This window comes from Sapajus apella, unplaced genomic scaffold (genome assembly GCF_009761245.1).
Source record: "Sapajus apella isolate SASKATOON/1434 unplaced genomic scaffold, GSC_monkey_1.0 scaffold6, whole genome shotgun sequence".
NCBI classification, from domain to species: Eukaryota; Metazoa; Chordata; class Mammalia; order Primates; family Cebidae; genus Sapajus; species Sapajus apella.
The window spans coordinates 6,681,314-6,707,195 of record NW_022436946.1 but is presented as its reverse complement, the minus strand read 5'-3'; the positions used below and the strand labels follow the sequence as shown (position 1 = coordinate 6,707,195).

At 44.0% G+C, this 25,882-nt stretch overlaps 1 protein-coding gene across 2 annotated transcripts in view; it reads left to right on the top strand.

Moving 5' to 3' along the window:
* The first annotated feature begins 23,044 nt into the window (after positions 1-23,044).
* PHACTR2 (phosphatase and actin regulator 2) overlaps positions 23,045-25,882 on the top strand; it is a 293,379-nt gene continuing 290,541 nt past the window's right edge. Inside the window, exon 1 of one of the 2 annotated variants that reach the window (XM_032274574.1) lies at positions 23,045-23,493. In XM_032274574.1, the coding sequence (XP_032130465.1) occupies positions 23,277-23,493 (217 nt within the window). In that variant the 5' untranslated portion in view covers positions 23,045-23,276. The remainder of the gene's footprint in view (positions 23,494-25,882) is intronic. The other variant, XM_032274571.1, reaches the window with a different exon arrangement.

Genomic DNA, 25,882 nt, shown 5'->3' with positions numbered 1-25,882 from the left:
CGAAGTGGACAGTGGAAGAAGTGAAACATTTGCCCGGCAGCTGACATCAACGCAGTCTCTCTCTGAATATGCAGAAGAAAAGGTTCAAAAGGAGCTGAACCCAATCCAGTCTTTATATGGTAAATAGCCCAGCTTCGTGGTAGAAGAGCAGGCATGGGGGAAATAAAGAAAACTCACCTTTTTCAGGCCGGGCGGCAGGGAAGAGAAGCACAGAGAAATAAAGGGAGGAGGCCCCAGGGTTCAGCAGAGAGGGGAGAGCCGCCAAGCCGTGACCCCACTCCAGCCTCTGCCATAGAGCTGTGTGATCCTGGGGAAGGCTTTGGAAGGTGTTCAACCTCTTTGTGCCTCAGTTTCTTCACTTATTCAATGTGAATGACAATTGTACATCTTCCTCCTAGGGGTGTTGTGAGAATTAAATCATGCAAAGTACATGTTAAGCCTGGTCTACATGTGGACCAGTATTGCCGTGTGTGTGTTCAATAAATTCAGGGGAACCTACGGAAAGGGGTATTTCTCTCCTGATTCCCATTTAGCCTAAAGTCCTAAATGACAATCAGGATAGAATATCCTGATTAAGACTTGGGCTAACTGGCAAGTATAGCAAGGTACAGCCATGTTAAAGAGGCTACTTTTTAGCTTTCCTGGGGTGACCTTGATATTCGAGTGACACAAACAGGACCCAAAAGTAGCCAAGAACCTAACAGGAAGTCTGCCCTGAGTGGGTCTCTGTGGCAGGGCCTCCTGTGCCAAGGACCTGAGGCTCACAGCCATGCCTCAGAGGACTCTCCCCAGTCTGTGGAAACTGAGAGGGTAGGGGAGCCCAATATAGACCAGATCTTGAATTACAGCAGCTTCGGGCTTCACCTGGGAGCAATGAAAGAATGAGTGTCAGCACTCCAGGACCAGAGCAGGCAGGGTGGCGTGTTCCTTCCCAGGACCTGGAGAACACCTCAGGCCCCCCGCCCCTAGTCCATGCCACCTTAGAGAGTGGCAGGGAAAGGGGAGGCATCTGTGATATTGAGTGTTGTTACCCAAAGGACAGCCTACATATTTGCTGAAGATGACGCTGTTTAATTGACAAGATTTGCCTACGTTTAATGCAGATCGAATAGTTAAGTTTGATCACCAACCACCCAGGGTGTGCACGGGGGAAAGGAGCAAGCTGTCTGCTGAGGTAAGCAGGGTGACTATAAACAAAAGCAAATTGCCACTTTTTCTCTGCACCAGGGTCATCAGTGGCAGGTAATTTAATGACCCTAGTATGCAGTTAAGCATCAGAGCACACAACACATTTGCCTTCTACTTCTCTCCTCTTCAATGTCTTCAGGGAAAAGTGAATGATCTAATGAGTGGCTGTGCATGAGGCCCAGTTCAGGGAGATGAGGTCTCAGTCACATGTCAAGTCTCCTTTCCAGTGGCCCTTATGGCTGAAGGAGACAGTGTCCTCTGGGCTGCACCAGTTGGAAAAGAAGGCAAAGTTTTCACAGCTCTTGTTAGAAGTGGGAGGGAATTCCTCTGATGACCAGTGATGATGAGCATTTTTTCATATGTTTGTTGGCCTCATGTATGCCTTCTTTTGTAAAGTATCTGTTCATATCCTTTGCCCACTTTTGAATGGGCTTGTTTGTTTTTTTCTTGTAAATCTGTTTTAGTTCTTTGTAGATTCTGGGTATCAGCCCTTTGTCAAATGGGTAGACTGCAAAAATTTTTTCCCATTCTGTTGGTTGCCGATTGACTCTAATGACTGTTTCTTTTGCTGTGCAGAAGCTGTGGAGTTTGATTAGGTCCCATTTGTCTATTTTGGCTTTTGTTGTCAATGTTTTTGGTGTTTTGGTCATGAAGTCCTTGCCTACACCTATGTCCTGAATGGTTTTGCCTAGATTTTCTTCTAGGGTTTTTATGGTGTTAGGTCTTATGTTTAAGTCTTTAATCCATCTGGAGTTAATTTTAGTGTAAGGTGTCAGGAAGGGGTCCAGTTTCTGCTTTCTGCACATGGCTAGCCAGTTTTCCCAACACCATTTATTAAACAGGGAATCCTTTCCTCATTGCTTGTTTTTGTCTGATTTGTCAAAGATCAGATGGTTGTAGATATGTTGTGTTGCCTCCGAGACCTCTGTTCTGTTCCATTGGTCTATATCTCTGTTTTGGTACCAGTACCATGCTGTTTTGATTACTGTAGGCTTGTAGTATAGTTTGAAGTCCAGTAGTGTGATGCCTCCCGCTTTGTTCTTTTTGCTCAGAATTGACTTGGCTATGCGGGCTCTCTTTTGGTTCCATACGAAGTTTAAGGTGGTTTTTTTCTAGTTCTGTGAAGAAGGTCATTGGTAGCTTGATGGGGATAGCATTGAATCTGTAAATTACTTTGGGCAGTGTGGCCATTTTCATGATATTGATTCTTCCCAATCCCATTACTGGGTATATATCCAAAGGATTATAAATCGTTCTACTATAAGGACACATGCACACGAATGTTCATTGCAGCACTGTTTACAATAGCAAAGACCTGGAACCAACCCAAATGCCCATCGATGATAGACTGGACAGGGAAAATGTGGCACATATACACCATGGAATATTATGCAGCCATCAAAAACGATGAGTTTGTGTCCTTTGTAGGACATGGATGAACCTGGAAACCATCATTCTCAGCAAACTGACAGAAGAGCAGAAGATCAAACACCGCATGTTCTCACTCATAGGCGGGTGTTGAACAATGAGAACACATGGACACAGGGAGGGGAGCACTACACACTGGGGTCAGTTGGGGGGAAATAGGGGAGAGATGAGGGGGTGGGGAGCTGGGGAGAGATAGCAAGGGGAGAGATGCTAGATGTAGGTGATGGGGAGGAAGGCAGCAAATCGCACTGCCACGTGTGTATCTATGCAACAATCTTGCATGTTCTTCACATGTACCCCAAAACCTAAAATGCAATAAAATATATAAATGGGAAAAAAAAAGAAGTGGGAGGGAAGATGCCAAGTCCTCCAGAGGAAGAGGAAGGAAAAAAAAGGAACTATGAGAACTGAGAAACAGGGCTGGGGAAGAGGGAGAAAGGAGATATGAAAGAAGGAAAAGAAAAGAAAGAGAAAAGACAGAGAATGGAACTGGTTTAAAAAAAAGATTCAAAGACAAAGAAATTCAAAACCAAGGTTGTCCCTAAACTAGAACCCAAAAGAAACTAAAATACAAAGACAAATAATACGCAAGAATAATGAATAAAGACAGGAGAGGGGAGAGGTAGAGGTATCAAAAGGAGATGCTAAAGTAAACCCCAAAACCAAAGCAATATGAGAAGCCTTAGGCAGAGCACATCACAGCATGCACGCCAGCAAGGGCACAGGGGAGGGGATGGCAGTGAGGGAGGAACCAAGGAGGGACTGGCAAAGGTGAGCACGAGCAAGTGCAGGAAACGTGGGGGAGGTGATGGGTGAGGGCTGAAGAACAAGTGGGAAAGAAGACATGAATGAAAAAGGGAGAGAGTGAAGTCAGTCCTCCTGAAATAAGGAACCAAAATAATGACCCATGAATGAATGAATACAGTGTTTTCGTTCACAATAACCAGAGTCTGGGCAGCTTTCCTCAGTTTAGCAGGATGGTTAAAAGCCTGGGCCCTACACTATTTAGCTAGTTATTCATGGGTACACATGCTTTTAGGGGGTAGAACCCACATAGAAAGGTTACCTAGTGCTGAGATGTCCTTTCTCAATCAGCAGTCTACCCTTGCCATACACTATTCTGATGGTGTATGATGTATTCTGCATGTATAGGTAAGTATTCTGTATGTATATGTATGAATTCTCTATGTATATGTATGCATTCTGTATGTAGATGTATGTATTCTGATTGTGTATGATGTATTCTATATGTATAGGTAAGCTGTATGTATATCTATGCATTCTGTATGCATATATATGCATTCTATATGTATATGTATGTATTCTGATGGTGCATGAATGTTGTAAAGCCACACTGGTGTTTTGATTCTTTCATTTAACTGTCAAGTGAAGCCTCTGATGCAAAGAAGCAGGTTGAGAACTGCTAGGCTGTTTTGTGAGTTTCCTGGGCCCTGGGCACCTTTGCCTTCATGGACCTCTTCTTCCTCCATTAAAAAAAAAAAAAAAAAAAAACTCATAGAGGTATATTCTACAACACTGTTGGTAAACAGGTGAATATATGAATATTACATATTAAAATATTTTCTTTGACTTGCAAGGTTTGTTTTCTCCTTCAGATTTTAGATGGAATTAAAACATTTTTGTGGGTCTCTACAAGTATTGCTGGCACTGCACCTGCCACACCTGATAGGGAAGTCAGCTCTGGAGAACTTAGAGACACAGAGTAATCACCACTAATAATATACAAAGAGATTTGATTAAATATTTATATCAATATGAGTCAAGGTAAGTACATTGGAATAGCAATGATTGGATGCAGTGATCATGGAAATTTCATGATTCAAGACAGAGGTTGTTTTTTAGGGTGCTGGCATACTTACTGAGTTTAGTGCTTACAATACGTTAAACTGTTCTGAGTAATTATATATATATACACATATATATATACACACTTTTATTAAGTCCTTATATGTACATTCTGTTATATAAAGTACCTCCAAATGTACTTTTATTATCCCCAATCTACAGGTAAGAACAAGAAGCACAGAGAGTTAAATAACTTGCTAAATAGTGTAGGGCTCATGTTTTTAACCATCCTGCTAAACTGAGGAAAGCTGCATAGACTGTGGTTATTATGTGAATAAAAATACTATATCCATTCATTCATTCATTGGCCATTATTTCAGTTCCTTATTTCAGTTACTAATTACCAATTAACTTTGTGTGTGAGAGACGGGTCTTGCTCTCTCACCCAGGCTGGAGTGCAGAGGCGTGATTTCAGTTCACTGCAACCTCCGCCTCCCAGGCTCAAGCGATCTTGCTACCTCAGCCTCCCAAGTAGCTGGGACCACCATGTGTGCCACCATGCCTGGCTAATTTTTGTATTTTTTTTAGAGACAAGGTTACGCCATGTTGGCCAGAGTGGTCATCAACTCGTGAACTCAAGCAATCCTCCCACTGAGGCCTCCCAAAATAGTGGGATTACAGGGGTGAGCCACAACGCCCCACCTGTTCATTACATCTTTACTTCAGTGGGTCAAAATATATTTATTCAGCCTCTGCTCTGTTCAAGCACTGAGCTGGGCTCAGCGGTTGCAATGGCAGGAAAACAGACACAGCCCTATTCCTTATATGGCTGACTCTCTAGTGGGAAATGTGGACATTAGACAAATGACCACCTAAATATAACACTGCAAACTGGAGTTCATGTGTGAGCCATGGAATGCTATCAAAGCATTGGGATTCCAATCTAATCTGGGCATCAGAGATAGCTTCCCTGAGGAATTAAAATTTGGATGAGGTCTCCATAATTAGTTAATGAATTAGGCAAACAGTGAGAGCAAGGATGTTCCGGGCAGAGGCCAACAGCATGGGTCAGGAGCACAGGTTATAAACTCAGCCATCAAGAAGCTTTCAATGTGAAAAGAGAAGAAACCCATAGAGACAAGCAATGAAGTGCTGCCATGAGACAGATGTGTGAAGCATTTGAACAATGGGAGAGAAAGTGCTGGTAGGAGAGAGGTGGTGTTCAAGTCGATGAAAGCAATATAGGATCAGATCTGTAAGGAAGACCAGATAAGCCAAGAGGCATGCGGAGGATCTTATCCATTTTAGAGCCCTGGGGGCTATTTACTGGAGTAGCTGAAGATAGCACTGTGGACAGACTAAGAAGGAAGAAATTGCTGTGAGCTCCATGTGAGGCTTTATAGATGAGACCTGTAGGGCTAACGAAGATCATATCCTGACACAGTGGTCAAAATAAAGAAGCAAGTGTGAGCAGTGGTGAGGTGATGGCTCATTTAAAGAAAAGTCATGCCCTACAGACTGGTACCAAGCTGGAGACTCCTTTCTCTAATTATCTGAAGAATCCCTTTGGCAGGCTGTGTAATACACATGACTTCAATCTCTTGAAATCTCTAGATGGAGGCCACATCCCACTGCCTTTACAAAACATCCTCTTTATCCATAGATGTTGATACTTGAGAACTTAACAGAAAGAACTTCATTCATTCTGTGAAGATCAGTAAAGCTCATCTTTCACAGTTTATTGATGACAGAACTGCTCAATGTTCATCCAAAAAAAGTAAGACTCCCTTAAATATCTGCATAAGATTCATTCTCTGTGTTTTATTTTCCAAATTTTCTTAAAATAATATGTGTTATTTTTATTTTAAAAATATTAAAAATCTAAGCCATGGAATCAGGGAAGGAAAATGGCAGATAGGAGGAAGGACTAAATTGCAGCTCCCACTCATAGGGACAGAGCAGCAGGTGGACTCACATTGTGAACTTTTGCTCCAAAGCTACTTTAGGATTATACCAGGAAAGCCAAGAGACTCCTTGGACCCCTAAAGGAAGAGGATTGCTCCTAAAGGACCCAGGAGACAGCCCAAATCCTACACAGCAAGAAGTTGCAAACTATGAACCAGAATGTGGGCCCTCACCAGGCACTGAATCTGCTGGTGTCTTGACCCTGGACTTCCCAGCCTCCAGAATTGCCATAAATGAATTTCTGCTTTTTATAAGCTAAAAACCAGTAAGCCATGTAGATTATTCATCAACATATGAAGCAAAATGGAATCATAAAAATGAGGCATTCATTACAATATCTTGGAAATGACTGTTTGTTTTGCTTTTGAGACTAGGCCTCGCTGTATTGCCCAGGCTGGAGTACAGTGGCTGTTCACAGAAGGGATCATGGCACACTGCATCTCAAACTCCTGGCTCAGTCTCGTGAAGAGTTGGGACTACAGATGTGTACCACCACACCCAGCCTTGTTTATTGTTGAAGATAAGATCCATATCTGAATTTTTAAAAATCAGCTACCGAGCAACATAAAACATGAGGATTTCCCAGATTGCCGTTCTTTTGTTGAAAATGTTAAAAAGTGATCTTAAATTCATGGATACATAGAAAACACTAAGATTTCTCCATTTGATTGATGTTCTTCATAATAGCTTGTGGCATGCTCAAAATAACAAGATTTTTTCAATTCCTTCATATGCTCTTTTAAAATCACATTTTATTAAATTTATTCATTCAACAAATTCATATTGAACACCTAACATATACTAACAAATGTGCCAAGTCCAGAAGATACAAGGCTGAATCAGAAGACATCCTTGACTTTAAAAAGCTGACAGTTTAGAAGAGCCAAGCCGACATGAAAATAAATAAATGCAATAAGGACTAAAAGCACAATGATCAAAATATGTGCAGGGCAGAGGTGCTGAGCAGTGGGGAGATACAGAAATAACTAATGCCTATTAACTGCTTCTGTATGTATGCCAGATAGTGTTCTAAGTGCTTTACTTACATATATTAGCTCATCGCCAACCTGTGATCATTTCCATTATCACATTGTTACACCCATTTTACAGATGAGGGACTGAGACAAAGAGTGGTTGCCTAGCTTGCCCAAAGTTACTCAGCTATACTGAGTGGCAGAACCAGGATTTACATAAATATAGGCCACTGGGCTTATGAACTCTGTGCTCTCAGCCACTACACATTTGCTGTCCAGACTGTCCAGCAGACTGTCTAGGAAGAAATGCAAAGCACTTTGAGCAGAGAGGACGGCTTGGCCAGGGGCAGTAGTGTGGGAAAGACACAAACACGTTGTAGAGTCAAGCAGATAGGATACTAGAAGGCTGAGGAATATGCTGCATCGTGGGGAGGCTTGGGTTGGTTTCGGTAGACAATGAGAGGCCATTGAAGGATTTTAGTCAGAGGAGTGATGGGGCAGATCTGTTTCTTTTCTTCTTCTTCTTTCTTATTCTTCTTCTTTTTTTTTTTTTTTTTTTTTTTGAGACAGAGTCTCACTCTGCTGCTCAGGCTGGAGCGCAATGGCACAATGTTGAATCACTGCAACCTCTTTTTCCCAGGTTCGAGCGATTCTCCTGCCTCAGCCTCCTGAGTAGCTGGGATTACAGGCATGCACCACCACACCTGGCTAATTTTTGTATTTTTAGTAGAGACGGGGTTTCACCGTGTTGGTCAGGCTAGCCTCAAAATCCTGACCTCATGATACACCCGCCTCGGCTTCCCCAAGTGCTGGGATTACAGGCGTGAGCCACTGCGCCTGGCCAAATCAGTTTCTTAAAAATATTATTTTGACTATGTTAGGGAGGATGTGTTGCAGAGGGTCTGGATGCAGGTGGGAAAGGGAGGACGTGATGCAGGTGGGGAAACCCCCTTTAGAGACCACTTCTCCCAGGTAAGAGAAGGCTGTAGCAGTGGAGCTGGAGAGAGAAGAATGGACCAGGGCTATTTTGAGGAACTCTAGGCTAGGGCCTGTTTGATTAGTGGATGCCAAACTTAGCGGTTGTTAAATATTTTTGTGTTAAGCCTTCAGCAGAATCAACAGTGTGCTTCATGAAGGCAGAACCCAAATTTGTTTTTCTCGCCATTGTACTCCCAAGGCTTGGTAATGCACTCAGGAAATGCTTATGGATTGAATGAGTTAATGAATAAATGAATAAACCAATGAATAAGTAAATAAATGCACGAATGAATCAAAGAAATGACTCAGTAGTGGATTAGACCAAGTGGATAAGGGAAGAAGTTAATGGATTCTCAAGCGACTAGCCTAAAAGAATAAGTCAATTTCTCTTTTCTTACACATTAAATTTTGTTTCCAGGCTTCTCTTATGAGTATTATATGTGTAACATGAAGCAACCAACTCAGCTCCACCTTAGCTATTGGGGGACCCATGAAAGAGCCTGCCCAGAACTGCCTGCTTCTGGGGTCTCAGTCATGTCACGTGACTATATCACTTGGCTGTGCTTCCAAGTTCCCCACCTCTAACCTCTCTGGAGCTCACATTCATCTTTCAAAAACATAACTTCTGTTATATCACCCATCACGTGATCCCTTCACTGCACGTCTCTTTGCCCTGCTTTAGTTTTCATCTGAGCACTTATTATTTCCCTACATTATGTCACTCATTCATTCATTCATTCATTTTGTTTGGTTCTGTCTCTCTGTCAGTTTCCTGTTGCTGCAAGCAAATCGCAGTAAACTTAGTGGCTGAAAACACAGATTTATCATCTTGCAGTTCTGGAGGTCAGAAGTCTGAAATGGGCCTCACTGAGATAAAATCACTTGCCAGGTCTGCGTTACTTCTGGAAGCTTCCCGGGACAATCTGTTTCTTTACCTCTTTCAGCTTCTAGAGGCTGCCCTCATTTCTTATTTTGTGGACTCCTTTGATCTTTAAAGCCAGCAAAGGCAGCTTGAGTCTTTCTCATGATGCCATCTCTCTGGCCTCACTCTTTTGCCCTCCACTTCCCATTCAAAGACTTGTGATTACATTGGGCTCACCTAGACAAACCAGGATAATCTTATTTTAAGGTCAGCTGATTAGCAACTTTAATTCTAGCTGCAATTTTAATTCCCCCTTGCCATATAACAACATATTTACAGATTCCAAGGATTAGGATATGGATATCTTTTTTTTTTTTTTTAACAGTTTTTTGCTCTGTCATCCAGGCTTGACTGCAGTGCTGTGATCTCAGTTCACTGCAACCTCCGCCTCCCAGGTTCAAGTAATTCTCCTGCCTCAGCCTCCCGTGTAGCTGGGATTACAGGTGCACACCACCACGCCCAGCTAATTTTTGTATTTTTATTAGGGAAGGAGTTTTTTCCATGTTGGTCAGATTGATATTAAACTCCTGATCTCATGATCCGCCCACCTCAGCCTTCCAAAGTACTGGGATTACAGGTGTGAGCCACTGCGCTCGGCCTAGGATATGGATGTCTTTGAGAAGCCATTTTCGGCCCAGCACAATCTGCCTTTTCTAGGATTTATGTCTTTTGAGAGCAAAACTTTGTCTACCTTGCTCTCTACAGTATAGCCATTGATTAGAAGAGGGCCAGTATATTGTAAGCATGCAGTAAATATGTTTTGAATAAATCAGCAAATCTCGTCCTTCTCTTTCACAATCCACCTCATACCAAGGCAGAATAATTTTCCTCAATATCAGCATGGATCATAATATACTCTTTGATATGCTTTGGCTGTGTTCCCACCCAAATCTCATCTTGTAGTTCCCATAATCCCCACATGTCATGGGAAAGACCCGGTGGGAGGTAATGAATCAGGAGGGTGGTTACCCCCATGCTGCTGTTCTCATAATAGTAAGTCCTCACAAGATCTGATGGTTTTATAAGGGGCTTCCCCTCTTTTGCTCTGCACTTCTCCTCCCTGCTGCCATGTGAAGAAGGACGTGTTTGCTTCCCCTTCTGCCAAGATTGTAAGTTTCCTGAGGCCTCCCCACACTGCGGAACTGTGAGTCAATTAAACCTCTTTCCTTTATAAATTACCCAGCTTGGGTATATCTTTATTAGGAGCATGAGAATGGACTAATACACTCTTGCTCAGAGAACATGAATTGAGCACTTCTAGGTGACATGGCAGCTTGGCCCAGCCATCTTGTTCTTCCTACCAAATTTCAGTGGAAGTAACAGCAGATCATGCAAATAAAGAAACATCTGCCTCAGTTCTGAACCAGGCAAGTGACCATACTCATGCCACAAAATAGAAGAACTTCTGTCAGATCAAGAACTGTCACCCCTGGGTCGCGTGGAGTCCTTGAGGGTTGGAATTCAATCCTCATTCCTGAGAAGGAGAAAAGCATAACAAAGAGGCCAGGGGTCTGAAGGGCCTCAGGGATGCCCCTTACTTGAGCTCCCTATGATCTGTCTAAACCAGGAGTTCTGGAACCTCATTGTGAATGTGGATATTGTCATAGATGCAAATGTCCACGTGTGCAGGGAATTAGGCAAGACAGAGTGTGGTGTTTTCCTGGGAAGACTGTCTCAGCCAGCAACCACAAAGCTTCTGACTGTGGTTCCTGCCCTGCCTCCCTCTCTACTTCTCTGGGGCTCCTGTATCTTCACGTGGATAATATACTGTTTTGTTTTTGTCATTCAGATTGTTGATGTTGTTTGTCTTTACTTTGTAGAATATGAACCTTTCATCATATGAGTGAGTTTGGTAAAATGTACATCAGACATTCAAATACTTCCTGTTTATTAAGTGCCTCCCACTGTGCAATCCCTATGCTAGGCACTGCAGATGATGTCTTAGTCTTTCTAACAGCCTTGCAGGTTGAATAGCATCATTCCCTTTTCAGAAAGGGGGGAACATGCACAAGGCTCAGGGTCTCCTAAGTGGGATAGTTCAGATCCAGCTTACTCAGAGGTCTCTGCTGGCTCCAGGATTGTCCATTATCTTCTAGTGTAAATCAAGGCAGCTGCTCTGAAGGCAGGAGGTCCAGGCTTAATCTGAAACCTGTGGTCATTGAAACAATCTTGGCTTGCTCTGAACACTTGGTGTTCAAATGAATTGGGTCTCTATTTTCTCCTTTTCACATAATCACTCAAATAGGTAGGGACTAGAGTCAGGAAAGTGAGACCCTCACCCCAGGAACAAAATAGAAGGGAGCACCAAAAACCTCAGTAATCAGGATAAATGATAACTTTAACGCAATACACTATTAAAAAAAATCTTTAAGTCCTCAAACTATAGCTGTCTGCCCCCCTATTTTTAAACATAAAGTTTTATCAAGGCTGGGGTGAGGCTGGAGCAAATGAGGCCAGTTGTACAAGTTCCGTGTCAGATCCTGTCTTTATTTAAAGTTTTATATTTTGTTCATCATGTTTATTAATTTTTCATTAATTCTGTCTGAAGCACCCACTCGCCTTCTCAGCAGAAAGCCTGGTATCTCCCGCTGGGGCTGCCCTTTCTACATTAGTTGCAGGGACCTGTGATGGGTAAAAGGAAGTTACGTAACTTCGCTTCATAATTTCTCTCCTTTGGGCACACAGTTCTGACTTTTGATGAATACAGCTGTGTAATCACTACTTCAATCAAGATTTACAACAGTTCTATTGTCCTAAAAAGTCATCCCCTCCTCCACTGCCAATAACTGGCAACTGCTGATCTGCTTTTCTGTCCCTATAGTTTTACCTTTTCTAGAACGCCATTTACATGGAACAATATAGTATGAAGCCTCTTGAGCCTGGCTTCCTTCACCTAGTATAATGCGCCTGAGGGTCTTCTGTGCTGTGTATAGCAGTAGCTCCTATCTTTGTATTGCTGGGTAGTATTCCATTGTATGGATGTGCTTATTTGGGTTGTTTTCAGTTTGGGGGTGTTATGAATAAAGCCTCTATAAACACTTGCTTTCAGAGTTTTACATGAATATAAGTTTTCATTTCCTTTGGGTAAATACCTATGAGTGGATTTATTGGGTCATATGATATTGTCTATATTTCACTTTCTAAGAAACTGTCAGACTAATTTCTAAAGGGGCCTTTTTGTATTCCCACCAGCAATTACACTTCAGTGTTTTGAGGATGGGACTAAGGAGGACCCAATCCCAGGTGTGTTGACATCCCCACCTCCCAACTGTGAATGGGGTCAAGACCTTTGGCATCTTAATGATGGGCACCTTGGAACTCCCCAGCAATCTCTGAGGAGTGAGGACATGGAAGGAGTAATTTCTGGGTCGCCTTGGAGATCTACTCAAAGGATGCTGTGAAACCTAGGTGTCCAACAACAAATACATAGATAAAGAAAATGTGGTGTATATATACCGTGGAATACTATTCAGCCATAAAAGAATGAAATCCTGTCATTCAAGGCAACATGGATGGAACTGGAGGCCCTTATGTTAAGTGAAATAAAGCCAGGCACAGAAAGTTAAACACCACATGTTCTCACTCATATGTGGAAGCTAAAAAAAGTTTATCTCACAGAAGTAAAAAGTAGAGCAGAAGATACTAGAAGCTGGGAAAAGTAGAGGGAAGGGAGGAATAGAAACATTTGTTAAAGGGTACAAAATTATACCTAGACAGAAGAAATAAGTTCTAGTGTCCTATACCATTATAGGATGACTACAGTTAACAATAACATACATAGTTTCAAAGAGCTAGAAGGAGGACATTGAATGTTCCCAACACAAAGAAATGATAAATGTTTGGGATAATATGCTAATTACCCTGATGTAATTATATACGTTTTATGTATTAAAACATCACTATGTTCCCTATGAATATGTACAATTATTGTATGTCAATTAAAAAATTAGAATATATAAGAAAAAAAAAAAAACTAGTGGCTGAGTCTGGCAGGGAGGAAGGAAGCCCTAGTGAATCACCTGCCCTCAATGAGAGAGCTGGAGTAGCAGAGGCAGCAATCGCTGAGGCTCACAATCAAGACAGTCCCCTCCCGTCTTCCTAGACCTATAAGCCCAAAAGTTCTTGTTTGATTCAAGACGAGGAAGGCATCCTGGAAAATGTCTTTTAGGCAATGTTTGTAGAAGGAGCTGAGCTAGGTGATTTATAGAAACAGAGAAATAGAATGTGTATCCTGAATGTCTTAGAGCGTTGCATTGCTCTCGTACTGGATGCCATTCATTACACCCGGGGCTTTATATACACAAATTTCAATCCTGAAAACAACCCAACAAATTAAACGTATGCATTACTTAGTTATCAAATGTAAGTATCAAAATTGAAGCAAAAGATAGTGATGCTGATCATGTTTCTTCTCTGCCTAAATCTTTTTACAGCCCTCTTTCATATTCCAGCACGTCCCCACTCTCCTCCAAGTTTCCAGCCATACCCACCTCCCTCCTCCTCACTTCCACTTCCTACCTTGGGCCTGCAGGCATGGTGTTTCCCCTGCCTGGGATGCTTTCCCTGCCTCTTCCTCTTTTTTATCCCTACTCACTTGTATGAGCCACGACCTGTGTCCTGAATCTTTTCCTGACTCACCCCAAAAGGGTCAACCATTCCCTCCTTTACCTCTCTGCTGTAGTTTGTACACCCCTTTCTCCTAGACTGCTAGTCAAAGATTAGAGAGGTTCCCATTCACTTTTGTGTGCCCAGCACAGAACATGAGCCTATCAGGACATAATAACTGTTTTAATTTATTTATTTATGTTTTATTTTATTTTTAATTAATAAGCAATAATTGCATATATTTATAGCATGCATGATGTTTCAAGGCATGTGTAGATGGCGGAATGATCAAATCGGGATAATTAGCCTATCTATTACTGCAAATATTTATCTTTTTTTTGAGATGGGGTCTCACTATGTTGCCCAGGCTGGAGTGTAGTGGCTCGATCACAGCTTACTGCAGCCTCATCCTCCCTCGTCTCAGGTGATCTTCCCACTGTAGACTCCCAAGTCACTGGGACTACAGGTACACATCACCACATGTGGCTAATTTTTTTTTTTTTTTTGTAGGAACGGGATTTTGCCATGTTGCCCAGGCTGGTCTTGAACTCATGGGCTCAAGCAATCTGGCTGTCTCAACCTCCCAAAGTGCTAGGATTATAGGTGTGAGCCACTGCGCCTGGCCCAAATATTTATCATTTCTTTGTGGTGAGAACATCTAAAATCCTCTCTTTTTGTTATTTAAAAATATACATTATTAAGATTGGTCACCATGCTGTTGCAATACAGCATCAGACCTTATTACTCCTCCTGTCTGACTGAAACCTTGTACCAGTTGACCAGCATCTCCTCTGTCTCCATCCACCCCGTCACACCCCTGTCTCTGATAACCACCACCCTACACTCTGCTTTTATGAGTTTGTTTTAGAGTAAGAAGAAGAAAGGAAGAGTGGGAGGAAGAGAGCATGGTAAGGGAGGTGTTTACTTTTGCAGCCGGGTGCTCTAGAGGAAAACGGCAGGGTGAGCTCAAAACTACGAGCCAGCTTTGGCCTCTCTCATAAAATCATTTCATCTTCAATTTTTAAATGAAAACAAAGAAAAAACTTCATAGGACTATTACATTCCAGACCAAAAGAGGCCTTAGAGACCATCAAAACTAGCTTCCTTTTTTTCGTTATTGTTTCTCTTTAGTTTAGTTTAGTTTTTTTTTTTTTTAAGTGATTTTAAACCAGGCCTATTTTCACCATACGATGGTGAGTTAGCCTCATTCTGTTTATTACCTGGATTCCTTGCCTTTCTGTTATTTCATTTTCACTGTGTATCATCAATTTTGATCTCTGCAATTTCTTTTCGGATAATATTTTGATCTTCTTTCTCTTACCCACAGCGATTTTTATCTGCCTATATTAAGGAAATCCTATTGTCAGTGAAAGACACTTATTTCTAATGCCATGTATTTTGGGAAAATATTTCATAAGAAAACGTACCATATTTTATGTATATGTTTTGAATATAAACTCTGAGAAATAAAACTTTTTAATATATTTGGGGGATGGGGAAGATAGCAAAAGCAAATTGTGATTATAAAAATAAATAGTTAGGAGGGGATGGGTGTTGTCTCAAGGAATGCCTTTGGGAAGTTTGATTTTAACCAGAGCAGCACAACTGTTTGCATTACCATGAAAAACCCACATTCATGTATCTAAAGACTACTAATGATGAAATAGGGACAAATTCAGTTACAAAGTTGTTTAGCTCCCTAGCTTGTCTAATTTATGACATGTGGGGACCTTTCATTATGTATTAATGCCTTTGAATAAAAAGTCCTCCTTCCATAAGTGAATCTGCAACATATAAAGAGCCCGTCAAGTGGCACTGTGGCTTTAAGAGGGGCTCCTGGCACAGCAAGGAGGAGGAAGACACTGGCCAGGGATGAGACAGATCCCAGCCCACATTTGTGCCCCTGTTGAAGGCAGTGCTCCTAGCACTAATGCATAGAACAAGCTAGTTGATAAATTTTCATTTATTTCTTTTATAATCCTACATTCGTTATCACTTTAAAGAGAATGGTAAAACAGTGAAGGGCAGTTTATTTTTATTTTTATTTTGGCATTACAACACTCTTAGGTGATTAAAACTAATGCTTTTTTCATCTTCAGTTTTTTTTCCCTAACCTTTTGGAAATGATATTCAATGAAAACAGGTAAATAAACTAATAGCATTCAAAAATATTTTGCTTTGAAAAACTGTACCGTATGCCTCTTTTTTAAAATCAGTGTCAAACAGGCACATTTACTAAGTGCCGGCCAAAATGCTGTCTGTGGTACCAAGGGACACGTCTAATGAAAAAGAAATCTTATAGCATTGGTGGGACGGGACAAACAAAACTGAAAATAAAACCCCAAATAAATAGGATGCCTAATCTTTTTTTTGAAATGGAGTCTTGCTCTGTTGCCCAGGCTGGCGTGCAGTGGCGGGATCTCCGCACACTGCAACCTCCGCCTCCCGGGTTTAAGCTATTCTCCTGCCTCAGCCTCCTGAGTAGCTGGGACTACAGGCGCCCACCACCATGCCCAGCTAATTTCTGTATTATTTTAGTAGAGACGGGGTTTCACCATATTGGCCAGGCTGGTCTTGAACACCTGACCTCATGATCCATCTGCCTTGGCCTCCCAAAGAGCTGAGATTACAAGTGTGAGCCACTGCTCCCAGCCAATACCTAATCATTTTAGGATTGCATGGGCTTAGTGGTGTTTGAAAAGTGAATCCTAGCCCACTTTTGCTCACCTTGTCAGCTTCAAAACTGAGCTACTCTCCACAGGCTTCCTATTCTGCAGTGCTACATTACAGCATTCAGAGGCACGCCAGTCCCTCAACTCTCTGTGTCCTTGCAGATGACCTTCCTCATCCTGGGGTGCCTTTGCATTTCAGACACCATTTCCTTTGGGAAGCCTTTCCTGGTTCTCCACCCTAAGCAGGTTAGGTGAGTACTCCTCTGAGTTTCCTCAGCCCTTATATGTAAATCTCAGTTTTGTCAATTGCCACGGATTACCAGGGAATCACTCGTTAATGTCTGCTCTCCAAATAGACTTCATTCATTGATTCACTCATTCAACAGACAGTGGTGCTGGGAAAATAAAGGCAAGACTCAGTACTTACTGCCTAAAGGTAGCTCAAAGGGCATAGGGGAGACAGATTAGCACCCCAGCAATTACAATCTTGTGTAAAAAGTGACATAAAAGCCTGATGGTGCTGTTTAGGCACTTCACCTGGAGTGGAAGTTGGGGAAGTGTCAGGAAAGCTTCCTGGATGGTGCTGTGGTTTGTATATTTGTCCCCTCCAGAATGCCTAGACACTGCTGGTGGGAATGTAAATTAGTACAACCTCTTGGAAAACAGTGTGGAAATTCCTTAAAGAACTAAAAGTAATCTTACCATTCGATCCAGCAATCCTACTACTGGGTATCTACCCAGAGGAAAAGGAGTCACTACATGAAAACGACCCATCCACGTATATGTTTATTGCAGCCCAATTCACAATTGCAAAGATATGGAACCAACCTAAGTGCCCACTGACCAATGAGTAGATAAATAAAATGTGGTATTTATACAACATGGAATACCAATCAGCCATAAAAAGGAACAAAATAATATCTTTTGCAGCAACTTGGATGGAGCTGGAGGCCATTATTCTAAGTGAAATAACTCAAGAATGGAAAACCAAATACAGTATGCTGTCACTTATAAATGGGAACTAAACTGTGAGTATGCAGAGGCAGAGAGAGTGATATAATAGACTTTGGAGACTCAGAAAGGAGAGGGTGGCAGGAGAGCATGGAATAAAAAAACTACATATTGGGTATAATGTATATGACTCAAGTGACAGGTGTGTTAAAATCACTACATAATTCATCCATTTAACCAAAAACCACTTGTACTCCAAAAGCCATTGAAATTAAAAATGCATATTAAAAAAGAAAAAAGAACATTTATCCCCTCTAAACTCTTGTTGAAATTTAATCCCCACGTGGCAGTATTGAGAGGCGGGACCTTTAGGAAGTGATAGGACCAGGAGGGCTCTGCCCTAATGAATGGAATAATCCATTCATGGATTAATGGGTTTATCATGGGAATGGGATTGGTGGCTTTATAAGGGGAGGAAGAGAGATGTGAGCTAATATGTGCAGCCCTCTCACCATGTGATGCCCTGTACTACCTCCAGACCCCGCAGGGAGTCCCCACCAGCAAGAAGGCCCTTACCAGATGTCACCACTTGACCTTGAACTTTGTCTCCATAACTATAAGAAAAATTCGTTTTCATTACAAACTTTCAAGTATGTTGTTAGAAGCAACAGAAACAAACTAAGATGGATGAGGAGACACCTGACCTGAGGCTTGAAGGATGACAGTTTGTCATTTAGGTCATGCCAGAGAAGGTAGGGAATGATGCTCTGTAGAAAGAGGAAATGGGAGTCCAAAGGCACCCGAAGAGGAGGAGGAGGCGCCATTCAGGTACGATGAATTGGTCTGCATGGCTAGAGAGTGAAGTATTGTGTAGAGGGGGAAGATTTTCTGCCTCTGAGGGTGTGATAATTGAGTCTACGAAAAATGGACAGTGGGCAGATTAACAGGAAAAAAAACATATTTAATTATGTACATATGCACAGGAGTCCCACAAAATCTGAGACTGGAGGAACAGCCAGATGATTGAAGCTCATGTAGTATCCCTGAGCTATGAACGGAAGGGGGGCTTGGTGCTTCTGGGAGTGGTGGTGATACACGTCATGGGAGGGTGGGGCGAGGGAATGAGTGCAAGCAAAGGTTGTCTCATGATGCAGATAAACAGTCTCTCGGGTAATAAAAGTTGTTTCAGAGTATCCTATCAGAAGAATCTGTAACAGCCTGTGCCGAAGTCCATCTGGGCAAGGTGTCAACCTTCAGTCTCATCTTCCGATAAGATCTTCCCTGGTTGATGAGAGTCCTATAAAAATCATTTTCCTCTACAGAAGTAAATTTCTTTTACCAAAGGAAAGCTTTTCAGAGCTACTCCTGTGTCTGCAGTGTCTCAGAATAACCCGCTCAAAATATGCCAAAGAAGTATATCCCAGAGTGGCATATTTTGGCCTCCTACGGTCATATTTTGAGGTGTTGTGTTCTGAGCTGCCACAGTATGTATAATAGCAGCACGGAAGGAGTTTGGGGTAGAGTACAGAACCCTGATAGGCCATGCTGAGGAATATCCACTTTATTCTGTGTAGACACTTTACTCATAAATATAGGTTTTATTCACAGACATGTGTTTCGAGGGAACTAAAATGGAGGGGCAGCAAAGTCTTGCAAGTATTTTGGAAAGATCATTTCAGAAATGGGATGGGAGCAGAGTAGAAGAAAGTGAGTACAGATGCAGAGAGTCCCTTTAGGAGAAAATAGAAGACGGAGGCTCAAACTAAAGAGGTGGCAATGGAATCACAGGGAGGAAACCAATTCTGAGAATATTTATTTAAGGTATTAAGATATTTACTTATTTAAGAGAATCAACAGAGCATGTCCATGGAGGAGGAGGAAGAAGAGTTCATCTCGGGGAGTGTTGACTCCCAAATGTCAAGGAAACAAGAAGGGAAGCCCAGTAGGTAACTAGACACTGGGATCTGAAGCCCAGGAGAGGGGTCTGGGATGGAGGGAATCATTTGTGTGTCAGTCAAAGCTGAAGCTGGGATCTCCCAGGAGAAACATGTCAAGTGAGAATAGAAGATGCTGGACATCTGGGAAACAGTACCTAAGGGCAGATGGAAAAAAGAGACCCTGACAAGACGGTAACGAAAAAGCAGAGAGGCCGAAGGAACACTTGGGGAGATGAGTGTCCTGGAAACCAGGGAAGCAGAGTTCACAAAAAGAGTGAGTGATGGAGAGTATTAAAAGCAACAGAAGGCATCAGATTAAGTAAGACCTGAGAGGTTCCCAGCATATTTGACAACGAGCTGCTCAGACGTGATCTTTGCCAAAGCAGCTCCATGCAGTAGGGCAAGCAGAAGTCATACTCCAGATGGTAGAGGGATGAATGGGGAAGGGGGACTGTAAGAACATGGCAATAGCTTCTAGAGTGTATGCTACTCTCTCTAGAAGATTGACTGTCATGGGAAAATGAATGGAGTAATATAGGGCTGAGAGGTTCCTTGATGATATGGAGAGCCTAGCACAGTGCCTGACCCAACAAAGACACTCAAAGATGTAATTATCTAATAAAAGTTGAAATGATGAATTGCTAAATAACTGAAAAATGAGTCAGAGAACACTTCTTGTATTCAAAAGCATTTAATTCCTCTTTTATGTATCTTGACAAGAGAGGACACAGAAATTAACCAGAGAAGGAAAAAGCACGTGGTCTGGAAGAATATGTGAGCTTTCATGTTGTAAGCAATGGGGAGAGGAAATTGGGGTGAGACCCAGGCATAGGCAACTGGCATGTGTGCCCCAGAGAGAAGGCAGCTTGCAAGGGAGGAGCTCCCTGCTGGGGAAGTGGACTGATGGAATACAGACAGCACCACCAGGTAATAGAAAGCAAATGGAGCTGAGAAATGCCATTGTAATCTAATGCTGGTTATTTGGGGTAACTGTAAAATCCATCTCAGTATGCTTTCAATCTTATCGATGACCTACTGTCTAAAGTAATGCATAGCTAATTCTCTGAGGCAGAGATATCTTTTTTCCTGTCAGAAACTACACAAGATATAAAGAGAGTAAGGCAACATTTGGAGCAGTATACATTTAAACGGACCGTTAGTAGAAAATACTTAGAGCAAGACCAGACAACGTTGGCTGACTTTGTGAAAAGAGACCTGTATTTGGACAGATTTATTAATTTTGTTATTTTATTTTATTTTGAGATAGCCTCTTGCTTTGTTGCCCAGGCTAGTGTGCCGTGGCATGACCATAGCTTACTGTAACCTTGAACTCCTGGGTTCAAGCGATCCTCCTTCCTCAGCCTCCCGAGTAGCTGGGACTAGAGGCTTGCCCCACCAGCTGGACTAAATTTTTTTTATTTTTTATTTTTACAGAGATGGGGACTTGCTACACTGCCCAGGCTGGTCTTGAACTCTTTGCCTCAAGGGATCTTCCCACCTCAGCCTCCCAAAATACTGAGATTACAAGTGTGAGCCACCGTGGCTGGCCTGTATTTGGACAGTTTCGCAGCACCGTGCTTGGCCTGTATTTGGACAGTTTTTGCAGCAAAGATGGAATAATCATATCTTCCCTACAGAGTTCCTATGAGAATTATAGGGGAAAGCCCTTTTAAATAATCAAGGGCGAGCTCTGTGTGTGTGTGTGTGTATATCATGACCTAGTTGCTACTAAGGGCTTTGTGCATATGAGTGTGCTTGTCTAGCACGCACTCCTGGTTTTTGTTCGTCTTTTCTCTTACCTTCTTGATCAGGTTTGTTCTCTTATTAAATGATATAATATGCTCAAAATGCCTGACATAGCATGTAGAATAGGGGTGTGCATGTTAACAGGAGTAATTGCTAGTGCCATTCCTTCTTTTCCCCCATATCTCCACCTCTTCCCATTGGCTATCTATGGTCTGTGGGTGAACCCAGGGACATTCCTCCTTTGCTACGAACTTTCAGAGGACTGGTGACTCCTGAGCCTGACTTACAGTCTTTTAATTCTGGGCAAGTCACAACTTGGGGGCCTAATTGTAAAACTGAGAAAGCCTAGGTTTTGAAATCACCAGCTGAATCAGCATAATCTCCACTATACATTTTGCAAAATCCTACAAGGTGTAGCATTAACTAAGATATTTCTAATCAATGCAGCTGTCTTTCCGTTAGAAAGCATTGACTCAGACATCAAATCCATGATATTTATTTGGTTCTCAGAAGACTGGCCTTTTAAACATGACCTTTGAGTATTTACTTATGAAGGAGTTCAGAAAATGCTGCCCCGGAATATACTGCTTTGGCAGCCTGGTTACTTTAAACTGAGGGTGCTTGGGGAAGAGCAACTGCAAGAAGGAGCTTTCTCTGAACGTCCTTTTATCTACCTAAAGACAGATCCTCCAGCCTGTAATCCCAGCACTTTGGGAGGCTGAGGCGGGTGGATCACCTGAGGTCAGGAGTTCGAGACCAGTCTGGGCAACAAGGTGAAACCCCGACTCTACGAAAAAAGAAAAAAATATGCATACACACACACACACACACACACACACACACACACACACACACACGAAAATGAAAATTAGCTGGGTGTGGTAGCAGCCACCTGTAATCCCAGCTACTTGGGAGGCTGAGGCAGGAGAACAGCTTGAATTCCGGGAGGCAGAGGTTGCAGTGAGCAGAGATTGCACTCCAGTCTGGGAGACAAGAGCAAAACTCCATCATTCCTCTAAAAGGAGCTCATCTGTCAGGAATGGGAAAATCTGGGATCAAGGCAGGCCCAGACAGACTATCACTTGTTCTTCTGCTAGAAAACAACTCCTTATTACCTGATCAGCTTTTTAAAATCTGCAGAAGAGACACCTTTATTCTTTATATACTTCTCCCCACACTCTCCCATAACTTCACCTGTGCCCACCCCAAGCTCCAAAATCCTGTTCTTTTCTGTAACTCGGGATGCTATACAAGCTTCAATCATCTGACCCTTTGAGCCCCATATTTTGTGAAACTCCCGTGTGAATGCTGGTAATTAAAATGGGTTTTCTTTGTCCTGTTAATCTGCCTTATGGCAATTTAATTCATAGATCAGCCAAAGAACCTAGAAGGGTGGAGGGAAGCTATTTTTTGCTCCCTACACCTAGTAGACGGATACCCAGGGATGTGGGCAACAGTGAGAGGTAGAGGTGGGCTTTGAGGGCAAGAGGTGTGGGTGGGGTTGGGGAAGGGCATTAGGCTTCATTTTATAAGGGACTCCAGAAACTGCCCCTAACCCACCCGGCAAGTGCAATGCCTTTTCACGCCGGAGTTTCCTATCTGTTAACCAGGTATGATCATTTTTGCTCCATCACAGGGGGGCTCACGTCTGTGTACATGGCACCCCCACCCACCACAATGGAAATGATATTGTTAGCTCTGACCTTGCATCCGAGCTCCTGAAGCCCAAACTCGGCTTTTCTGCGGCTGGATTGCTGGGTGAACAGGGCTCCGTGGAGGGGACACCCTGCTGCCATCCTGCCTGGAGCCATTGACCGGGGCTTGGGGGCGGAGCAGCCGGGCAGGTTCGCGGGCACCGAGGGCGGCCCAGCTCCGAGCGCCCGCTGGAGCGAGAGCCGGCTGTAGGCGGCTCCTTCCTGTGCAAACTTTTCTGTCCTCTTCCTCCTCCCGCCCTCCGTACCGGCTCCTCGGCGCCCGGCGTCCACCTCCCCGCCCTTCTCGCTGCCTCGGGGTTGCGGCGCGCGGGGCAGAGCCCGGCAGCAGCGGGCAGCGCAGCCCTCGGCGCCGGCCCCACCCGGTGCTCCGGCCCCGCCGCCAGGAGTCGATGGCCGAGGCTGGCTCGCGTCCCACGGGGTCCCCGGACGATCCGGCAAGGCCGGCGGCGGCGGTCTCAGTCCCCGAGCCCGAGGCGCCAGCACCGCCGCCGGCGCTTGCCCTGCGCTGGCTGCCCGGGGACCCGAGCCCCCGCGGCCGCTCGCAGAGCGACCTCTCCTCATTCTCGAGCAGGGGCCGCCCGCTCCGGGTCCACATCTCCGGCTCAGGTAAGGGCGGCTCGGGGCGCTGGCCGCGGAGGGCCGGCCGCGGGCAGGTGGCCGCGAGGGTGACGCGGCCAGCCAGGGGCGCCCGCGGGCACTGGCCAGGCAGGCTGGCGGCGGGGTGGGGTGAGAGACAGGGGAGGGCGGAGGCTGAACTCCCCACACTGCCGCCTCCTTCTCGGCTGCCGGGGCTCGGCGACCCTCGGCGGAAGATGCTAAAAGCAGGCGACCGCTTGGTGCGCTCGGGTGGGCGCGCGCCGTGCGGGGCGAGTATGCAGCCTGGGTTGGGTGGGGAGCGCTCCCGCTCGGCTCCGCGGCGCCAGGCAGCACCGCAGCTCAGCTTCCGACGCTTTTCCAGCAGAAAGAGGAACCTTCTAGGTTTTCGGCGCGACTTTTGTCCCTTGGAAGGGTGCGGCTCCCTCACTTCGTGGGCTGGGGCCAGTGCAGGTCTTGGGAGGCCTCCCAACTGCTCATAGTTCTGAAAGACTCCTTTTGGGGTTGTTGGAAAGAGGACCTGGGATATGAGTTTTACCTCCTTGCAAAAACCCATGCAGTTGATGGGGAGAGCAGGGGAGAGTTTGGCGGGCTGTTTGTGCATCTCATCCTTTAGATGTTTGAAAAAGCCTCTGCCAGGCGCGATGGCTCACGCCTGTAATCCCAGCGCTTTGGGAGGCCGAAGGCTGGCGGATCACTCGAGGTCAGAAGTTTGAGACTAGCCTGGCCAACATGATGAAACTTCGTCTCTACTAAAAATTTAAAAAATGAGCTGCTGTGGTGGTACATGCCTGTAGTCCCAGCTACCCAGGAGGTTGAGGCAGGAGAATCGCTTGAACCCGGGAGACGGAGGTTGCAGGGAACCAAGATCACACCACTGTACTCCAGCCTGGGCGACAGAGTGAGACTCTGTCTCACCAAAAAAAAAAAAAAAAAAAGTCTCAAGCCCCCTTTGCAGTAGCACCAGCCCATTGCGTCCTCAGAGGCTGCCCTGTGCCCAGTGTACCGGGACCGACAGAATCAGGAACTCAGCAGAGGCCGATGCTGTCAGCCGTTTTGTGTGACATTGGGCAAATCACTTAACCTTGTCTCTCCTATCACAGTATTGAGAGAGGTAATGATAGTATGGTACTACCGCATCGGGAGTTTATGCGGATTAAATCATCATTTTTAAGCTGCTTTTGAACAAGGCATTAGCCTAAGAACTGTAGGACTGTTTTTAGAAAGTTCACCAGATGTGTCAAGTTTCCACCAGTTTTGTGATGTGCAATCTATGTAGGATGCATGGGAGCTGGGAATCTAGAAACGAAGCTAGCATCAGAACTACCTATAGCAGCAAAAGCCCCTGCCGGCGTGAATGTGCGCAGTACCCCCTACCACTGCCAAGGTTTTCAGTCTCTGTGCTCTGGGATCAGGACTTCTCTGGGCTCTAACTCAACCTCACCTAAAACTTCCTGTTCAAAAAAGCACATTTCCATGCCTCTAACTCCGCTTCAGCTGGCTGACTCTCTTTCTCACCATAACCTTCTGTCTTCTTATTCTGATCATATTGTTTTTGCCACCCGACATGTGTACTTGAAACACCTCAAAAGCATTGCAGATCGCATTGGATGAAACGAGTCAGAACTCTTAAAATGGAGGTAGTGGGATACTGATCACAGGATTTACCTAAAGAGCCTTCTTCTGAATTTGCATTGTGGAAAGCTTTGAGTCCCAACATGTTTTTACCACCTGCTCTCGGTGTCTTGGCCAAACTGAACTCGAGCCATGGATTATTTTGATTGATTTTTACAAAGATTAACTGTTCAGAGACTCTAAGGAGACCACTGAGAGTTCATCCAGTTGGCGATTGTAGATAAAGCATAGCTTGTATCACCATTTTTCATTTTCATAGATGGAAATCATGGCCTGTGTGCTGAAAAAGGATAGGAAAGACATTTAAAATCTGAGTGTGCCGAGTGTACATCCTGTGAACCGTGGGCTCCAATTTATGAAATTATTTTTCTTCCAAGGACTCTTCATCTTTTCTGTGTCCTCTTAACGGATGCTAGGAAGTGACACCTTTCAGCTCAGTTGTCTCCTGTGTCACAGGATGCTGACACACGTGTAGAAGAGTGAACTTTCATGTGACTGATTTCATTTTCAGAACTGAGCCTTGGATCCCTTTAAGAGCAGACTAAATGTGATCAGGAGCTCCCTGCTTTTAGAGTCAGAGAGAAAAAGAATGAGCAGGTCTTTCACTGACACGCAGCGTGTTTTCCCCCGACTACCCCACAGCCTCGGCAGCCTCGGTAGGCCATGCAGGATGGATCCGAGAATCAGCAAGATGACCGTGCTGGGATCTCTGAATTATCTTAGAGGCACAATAAGAAGGTTACATACCTGGTAAAAACATTCCCTT